Source organism: Astatotilapia calliptera, chromosome 8, assembly GCF_964374335.1.
Source record: "Astatotilapia calliptera chromosome 8, fAstCal68.1, whole genome shotgun sequence".
Taxonomy (NCBI): domain Eukaryota; kingdom Metazoa; phylum Chordata; class Actinopteri; order Cichliformes; family Cichlidae; genus Astatotilapia; species Astatotilapia calliptera.
In genome coordinates, this window is record NC_137429.1 from 14350169 (window position 1) to 14358971 (window position 8803).

Here is an 8803-nt window from a genome sequence, read left to right on the forward strand (position 1 = left end):
AATGGGCATGGACTTTTAGGAACCTTTTAGTTGCCTAGGTAGGAGACTTGGTTTGAGTCCACTTCTGCCCCCCTGTGGCTAAACTGAACACCGCACAGTCGTTAGCAACCTGCCCCCTGAGATAAGATTACTCATTAACCTCGTCTTCTCAGTCACTCAGGACACCGGGGAAGTCGCGCGGTACTCTCACTGAGGCATGCTACCGCTCAGCCGTCGCATCTTAGCATGGCAGACTGTAACCACTGCACGCACGAGCGGGCTTTATCCGTAGAGGACGACGTTACGGTGGCGTTTTACAAAGATGACAGCCATGACAAAAACAGCGCCTACGACCGACAAGAGCCCGGCACAAACGACCGGGCACCAGAGAGGATTCATCTGCGGAGCAAGGGCCGAGCTTCGTGCGAGTATGATGAAGAAGAAGATGATGATGATGAGCAACTGGAGGGCGCAAGAGGAAATTCACTGGAAAGCAGCGGCGAGGAGAAAACGTCGTGCCCACCGGCGTTTTGCGTCAGAAACAAGTCCCCATCCCCAGAAGGTAGAAGCGCACGCGCATGCACTTACAGTTAGCATAAAGTAGTCAGCATCCCCCGTTTTTACGACTTTCTCCTGCAGATAAACTTCGTCGTGTGAATAAATAATATACTAATACACAAACAGTGACTTCCTGCGTAGCACCACGTTATACAATCGTTCAACGTCACGTATCGGTGATAGCGGCGATATCACGTGTATGCTATTGGCCTATAAACTGTAATACAGTCAAATTGGATTACGCGCAATCTTTATATAAACTTATAACATCTTTTTTTTGGGAGGGGGGGGGGTATTTGATAATAAAACATCCGTTAAAACAGCCCATTTTCATTGTATGTTATTTATTTCAGAATAAAACGGTAATGTTAAATAAAGTTGTACACCAAATTATACTTAAAATATGATTAAGAAAAATGTTCCCCTTACAGTGATTCTGCCCAGTAGTGAACCTAGTTGACTGGTGAAGCTGGTAGCTCAGTTGTTTCATAAGCCAGCTTAACATTTTCCATCGTGCTATAAAACGGATGCATGACTGTGCACTTTTCCAAAAGAAAAAAAACTAACCAAAAACGTGCCTATTTTTAAACAGGAGGTGGTTTATACATATGGCTGCTGATGTCAATTTTCTAAAACTAGTTTAACTTGTATAGGGCTTGGTCCTGTCTTCCCTCTGGTATAATCCTGTACAAGGAAGAAGGGGGTTTATATTAGAAATTGACAAGAAAGTAAGACATTTCCTCAGGACCTTTACATACCAGTTTTAGTTTATTACTTTTTGGTTACTTTTGTATTTGATGCATAATTGCTAGGGTAGAACAGCACAGGGTATAAAATTGAACTCCCATCTGGTCCAGCTGTACACTTAAGTTTCTACAGAGGTTGACTTAAAGTATGTAATTAAACTATTATGTAGTTAAAATCAAAGAAAATTCCTAACATAAAATGATTCTATGACAACAAGTCTTACAGTACTGCTTTACTGTGACTAAACATTGTCAATCTTCTTCCTCGCCTGTGGCTTGGTACAAAGTTTGGAAAGCAAACGGACTGGTGAGTACAAATAAAAATACTTGTTTAACCTCGGGCTGAAAGTCTATCCCTGCACACGTATCAGTTGTTTCACAGTCAGGGTTTGCAAACACCACAGCCCACAATTTGGCATATCTTTTGTTTGTGATCTTTGCAGCTGAATTACCCAGGCCACATGGGGTTCAATAACATATTCTGCTCCTCACTTCGCCATCCAATATGGAGTGCTGTATTAAGAACAACATAATACATTTTTATAATTAAAAATGTAAGTGATTTTCCTCTCATGGCCCTTCTCTTACATTCTTTTGTCTTAAGACTTACTTAAACTAATGCCTTCTTTTCTCTTTTTCCACAGGCCCAGAGAAACCAAATAGATGCCCAGGTCTTGGCTTGTTCTATGCTTTCCTGTCCACAGTTTTCTTCTCCATCATCACCCTCTTGGTGAAAACTATAGAGGGAATTCATGCTATAGAGATCAGTGCCATACGATGCTTCTTTCAGATGCTGTTTGTCGCACCAGTAATCATCTATCACAAGTAAGCACAATAGCTGGTTTAAGATTTACACACGCTGTATACTATATGAAATAATTAAGGCCAGTATTTGTTTGTACATTTTTGGTTTGAGCAGATTATAATAGGATACAGTCAAAGAGATGGCGCATATCCTCACCTGTAATTTATCTGTCATTTTATCGCCTTTAACCAGATTTACTGACTTCACGGTCCAAACATGAGGTTTACAAAATATTGTTAGAGATTTGTTTTATTCCCCTCACTGTTGTTGATGGAAAAATGTGCATTTAAATTCAGTGTGGGAAAGGGTTTTGAATAATACTCCCACATCAAGTTATATAGCCACCTAAAATTAACTCCCCATTTCATAATCAGAGCTTAAGTATAGTCAAGTATATTAAACAAACCACTTGAGGTGTAATTTTTACACATACATAGACTAATATGCCAACAGGCAAACAAAATATAATCAAACAGATTTTTTTCACATTTGGTGTTACCTTAACCTTGGCCCGATTTTTGGCCAAAGGGAATTAATCTCAAGCAGTTATTGGTGTCTGTCATCAGAGAAAATTTGAAACTGATATCTTAAAAACTGTGGACCCTAGACTACTAATAGACAGACAGACAAACAGAAACGATTAAATGCTCCCTCCCTTTGGGGAAAGAGTAAATCTAGCTTGTGCCCATACTTGTTATTAATCTCTGGCTCTCTTCCACAGCATATCTTTTGTCCTGTCTTCCTCCTCTCACCCCAACCAGTCACGGCAGATGACTGCCTGGTCCTGCCGTAGGTTTCTTCCTGTTAAAAGGGAGTTTTAACAGGAACAGTGCTTGCTCATAGGGAGTCATATGATTGTTGGGTTTTTCTCTGTATGTATTATTGTAGGGTACCTTACAATATATAGTGCCTTGAGGCAACTGTTGTTGTTGTTATTTGGAGGCGTATAAATAAAATTGAATTCTTTTTTCCCCCCTGTCAATTTATTCCACTAGCTTGGCTTGATTCCTTTAATACTGAGAAATATAACTTAAAAAAGGCATTGAACCTTCTCACCCATCCTTCTGTTCATCCTCCACATACATTTTAACTTTGATTTATCATTTACAGATCTGTCTCTCTTCCCTGTTTTCAGCAGCATCCACTCATGCATCCATCACTGTCATTCCCACATTACCTAAATGTATCATTTTCCTTAGCCATCCACTAATTTGTCATCCCTTAACTCCCTACGGTACTTGCATTTTCTCCATCTGTCCCTCCCTGAAATTTCAGTTTATTACTTCCTCTATCAGTCATTGTAGTCATCCTTCCATTCAGCCATCCCTTCATCCATCATCCTCATATCTGTGCTCCTCCAGGACAGGTTTTCTTGGTCCCAGAGATAAACGTTTAGTTTTGATGCTTCGGGGTTTCCTTGGTTCCAATGCCATGATCCTGCTCTTCTATGCAGTTCAGCTGATGCCGCTGGCAGATGCCACCGTTATCACATTCAGGTGAGAGCTGCTTCAAAGCTCATTTATTACAGATCACTTCAGATTATGTTAACACTACAGATGCATTGCATCCTCCTTGAATTCGTCAGCTACATTTACACTTTTTCCATGCTTTTTTTTTTTCCTTTTTAACTCTTTCTCTCATTGAACCCTGCCTCCAGTAATCCAGTCTTTACCTCCCTCTTGGCTTGGATCTTCCTGAAGGAGAAATGTACAATCTGGGACTGTGTTTTCACTGTTTTTACCCTCACCGGAGTCATCCTCATTGCCCGACCGCCATTTCTCTTCGGCGAGAATGTTCATGGCATTGAGGGCGACTACACGAACCACATCAAGGGGACTTTTGCTGCATTTGGAGGTGATATGATTTATCCAAACATTTACACTGAGTATTTTGCTGAGGATTTTGTTTGCTCTCATGGTCAAGTTGACCATGGCAACCAGGGGAACTGAACCACATTTGGATGAGAGGGTGGAGTGCAAAATGAATGGAGGACAAATGGATATGTGGTAGATAAGATGAACAGTATCTGAAAGTCACGTCCTAATGAAACAGGAAACATTTTGGCAAAGACTTGACATAAGACCTAAGAGATGTATCTGGACCTTAGGATTATCCATCTACTGTTTACTGACACTCAGTTGCAGAGCGAAAAGGTTTTCCAAATTACACAAGAGCCTCCTATGCCACTCTCTAGTGCAGGGGTGTCAAACTCAAATACACAGTGGGCCAAAATTCAAAACTGGAACAAAGTCACGGGCTAACATTAATATTTATTGAAAAATCTTCCTCCAGATATAAGAATGAATCTTTTGTTATGGACTCGAACAAGTTTTGCTGAAAAACTGAATATGGAACAAGCAAAGCCTAACACTAAACGATATATATATATATATATTAGCTGTATAATACCAGTAGGCCAGCTCTAATAGTAATTTGGTATGGCTTCGCGGGCCAAATGTAATTAGGCTGCGGGCCAAATTTGGCCCGCGGGCCAGAGTTTGACACCTATGCTCTAGTGGCATAATGCATGAAAAGAAACCCTGAAGTGATTTAAACATGAAAGTGAAGGGAAAAATTGGCCATGTTGATGAAAATTGTTTGTTTTCATACCAGTGAAGTTACACTGGGGTCTGTGTGGATGGACTTTTATTAGAGTCCGCCTCAAGTGGCCACTCAAGGAACTGCCATTTTTGGCACTTCCATGTTGGCTTTATATGGTATGTTTTTTAAGAGCCAGCACGTTGCTGCTCGACTGAATGCTAAACATGGGTGATAAATTGTTTCCAGTCAATTGTGGCTGGGCTCAAAGCTGTCTCCTTTCTTTAGTAGCAGCTTATTAGTTTCTGTAAAAGAGGTCCATTAGGTTTCAAAGCATGATACCCATATTGGATTCTCACTGACTAACAGTTTGGCAAACTTTTTATGGACTCATTCATTTCGAAATTTAAATCTTTGAATCAGCAGGAATGATTAGAAATGCATAGATGTTAATACTACATAACAATAAGTAATAATGTGATCCAAAATGTCACACGATGAACCTGAAACATACGGGTTTAGGACAACATTTAACCTCATTAATTCAAGTAATTCTATCAGTTTAATAATAGCTTTGTAGCTCTGAAGCAATAGAGCCGAACATACCCTTTAGCTGTCCTTCAAGTCTAAAGTGGTTCTTATGGATTTGTTCATTCTTATTATCCTGCAGATTGATTGATTCATTCTGTGTCTCTCTCAATGGTTAATTTATGTATAGGAGCAATTGGAGCTGCGTGTACATTTGTTATTCTTCGCAAGCTGGGCAAGAGTGTCCACTACTACGTCTCCGTGTGGTACTATGCTGTCATCGGGTTAATCGAGTGCATCATCACCGTATCCGTCCTGGGTGAATGGAAAATCCCATTCTGTGGCCGCGACCGCTGGTTGCTGATGTTGATCGCCATCCTGGGTATCGCAGGCCAGACCTTCCTCATAAAGGCTCTGCAGGTTGAGAAGGCCGGACCCGTAGCCCTGATGAAAACTGTGGATGTGGTGCTGGCGTTCATCTACCAGTTCATTTTCTTTAGCCGCGCACCAACATGGTGGAGCCTCGGCGGAGCGCTGTGCATAGTGGTGAGCACCAGTGGAGTAGCAATAAGGAAGTGGTATAATAGTTCCCGTAGGAACTGATGAGCAGACGTATCGTCAGTTTAAGTATTGATTTTTTTTTTCTCTTTAAAATCATATGGTCTTAATTTACTTCTTATTTTACTTGTTATTTATATGCAAACCTGAGTGGAAGTTTAAGCTCTTTATAGAGTTAGAAGCAGAAATAGATCAGACCCAATCTAATATGGGGCTGTTTTGGCTTGTGATGTATTCAGAAATGAAGTCAGTGCATCTATACACATTGATTCTAAGAGTCAACCTGTGCAATTTAATGCTTGTATCTTTTTTTAAATTAATCAACAGGTTTAGGTTTTTTTAAAGAAACGAGAAAAAAGACTTCTCCTAAAAACTGTACGCTGATCCCTGGAACTTGTGTGTATATGTACACAGTATAAATACAATGAAGGACATCCCATTTACTCCCCTTTTACTTTAACCTGAATAAAATAGCCAAAGAGAGGATGGCATAACCATATTGTACTAAAAAGTGTGCAAATTTAGATTTTTATTATGATTTTACTCAAAAAAAAGAAAAATGTTTGAATCTGTTCATGCTAAGACTACGACTATGATCGCTCTGCCATCGACAATGACAACAAAAAAACCACAAACTCAAGAAAAGCACTTTAATGCAGTTAGTCACTACAAACAATACAATAAATTCCCACACTGTCATGCTGTACTATTTTCTCAGGGATTTCTCAGCAGGGTGTGATGTTGGTTAGCACTCCTAGTGCTAGTCAGTGGACCACTTGTATGTCCTCCCTGTGCATTTTTCTCCAGGTTCCCTGTCTTCAACTTTGCAGCCCAACCTCTAGCTGTGCACTGTGCAATATTTAAAGTGCCTTATGTAGGAAAGCTTTCCTTAATAGAGCGGCTCAGTAACCAGTAGCATGTCCTAAGATACTCAGATAACTGTGCAAATACACATGAAAATGAATAAGAATTAGGGTGCTAAGAGAATTTTGTAGCTAAAACACTAAGCCCCACCCCTGCGATAGGCTGCACTGATTTCTTTATCAACACGAGAGTCAGATCCTGTCATCACCTTGTGCCATTTTAGCAGGCAATTAGTGCATAATCAGTTCAAAAATATATTTTCTGTGATGCTCGAAGTGGGATGTCATTTGCGCTTTGTCTCTGCCAGAGCGCAGAGCAAGTGTGAGTAAGCTGTCACAATAATTCAGCAAATCAGCTGGTAAACAACTGCGCACAAAGATCGCTTCAAGTGTCTTACAATGAAATCTTGCTCATTTATTTCAAGGAGGTAAAGCTAAATAATGAGAGGTAAAACGGCACAATGAAGTGCAGTTTTGTTAATATAACCGTGCTCAACCCCTCATTACTCAGGTGAATATCTGCAAACAGTTAGACTCAGTCTTCTATATAAAGGCACATGTTCTGGTTTTGGCCTAGTAGGGTTTTTTCTTTTTCGTTTCTTTGTTTTATTTTAATGATAGCCTTAGCAACTCAATACTAGCATCTAAGATTCTGGACGTTTGCACTCGCCCTGTGATTATAAGTGGATACATTGTATCTTCAGTCCAGAGGCGTTCAGCTGGTAAAGCAGTTTTGGGATTTTTAGTTGATTTATAAAATTCCAGCAAACGTTCTAGAGACTTTAAATATTTTAAAGCACAAATATAAAAGCTTCTCTGCTAAAAGCAGTAGTTTGTTTTTTTTCTTTCACGCTTAAAGAGTGTTTTTTCTGCCTCTGATGTATGATTTATGTCTAGAAATCTGGCTCTCCAGCACAGCTGTCTCTATGTTTTGTATCTGGTAGAAATTATTTTGGTATTTCTAACATTTAACAACAAGTTTCCCAGTGGCACGACCAGTGAGGTCATTTTCGCAACTGCAGTCCCGTATTTGACACAATTTAATTGGGTCCAATACAGCTGGAAAGGGAAAGCAATTAGTGGTGCTAGACTGCTACGCTATATCCTGCGGTGCTGTCTTTGCTGTTTTTCACACTCTCCTCTTTCTGGATTTTTTTTTTTTTCAACTTGTGGAGAACTGTGTCTGCAGCACAACTTGCACAGTCAACACCCATTCCTACTATAATTATTCCACTAATGCAGTAAATGTTAGTGTGCACACTGTTGCTTCTATGCAATGCGACAACTATTTCCTTGTGTTGTATAAGAAGTCCAGCTGGCTCATGTTGGTCCTGTAGGACATGACACAGTGAGCTGTAGAAGACTAAAGCAACAAACTTTGTGTGCAATATAAAAATGCATTTTATCTACAGAATTTGCTGTGGTTGAAGTAAATCCCAGCCGTGCTCTGAGATATTATGTAAAGAAGAAGAACTCAGTTTTATTGCCAAAATTAATTACTGATTCAAAAAAACATATTAGCTGTCTCACTCTGGGTTTTTTTTTGTTTTTTTTTAAGGAACTAGTAGAAAATAAAGGCACTGTGACATTTGTCAGTTGTTCATGCATGTGACGGTCACATCAAATGTCCACAAGTTAATTTTCTTAAGTGTGTTTTGGTTTTACATTGAATTTATTATTATTATTATTATTATTATTAGTTTAAATGGCATGAATGCTGGTAGTGTGAGCACAATGTGTTGTTTTTCATGAGCTGGTAAGGTGAACAGTCTCAGGACCTACAAGCCTTAAAAACCTACTGAAGCTGTTTTTATACTATTATTATTATTATTATTATTATTATTTCTGCAATGTTTTACAGAAGCTCAGATGTATGTATTTCCACACAGTGATGAATAACTTTTTAGTATATTATAACTTGAAAATAAATCTTATTTAAATTTATAAGTCTTACCCTCTGCCTCCTGTCTTTTCTCTCATAAAGCACTTGATCATCACTTCTTATTAAATCATTTAAATATGACAGAAGTTTGCGGAATGCACCCAAACTGTGTAGAGGTTTTGTTTCTACTTAAACTATTGTCCAAACACCCGTGGTGTTAGCCATGATGCTCCACTAACGGCTCAATAGGCGACAATGGTACAAACCAGGCCACGGGCAAAGAAGCTTTCAACAAACCACTGAGTCAGGTAGCTGTACTGCTCAGAATAGCACCTGGCTGAGTGAA

At 39.4% G+C, this 8803-nt stretch overlaps 1 protein-coding gene across 1 annotated transcript; it reads left to right on the forward strand.

Moving 5' to 3' along the window:
* Nucleotides 1-56: 56 nt before the first annotated feature.
* Nucleotides 57-8528, forward strand: slc35g1 (solute carrier family 35 member G1). The gene is made up of 5 exons (XM_026163081.2): nucleotides 57-541; nucleotides 1928-2108; nucleotides 3450-3584; nucleotides 3746-3942; nucleotides 5345-8528. Exons 1-5 carry the CDS (start codon nucleotides 226-228, stop codon nucleotides 5755-5757), a joined length of 1242 nt encoding a protein of 413 aa, XP_026018866.1. The 5' UTR covers nucleotides 57-225; the 3' UTR covers nucleotides 5758-8528.
* Nucleotides 8529-8803: the final 275 nt, after the last annotated feature.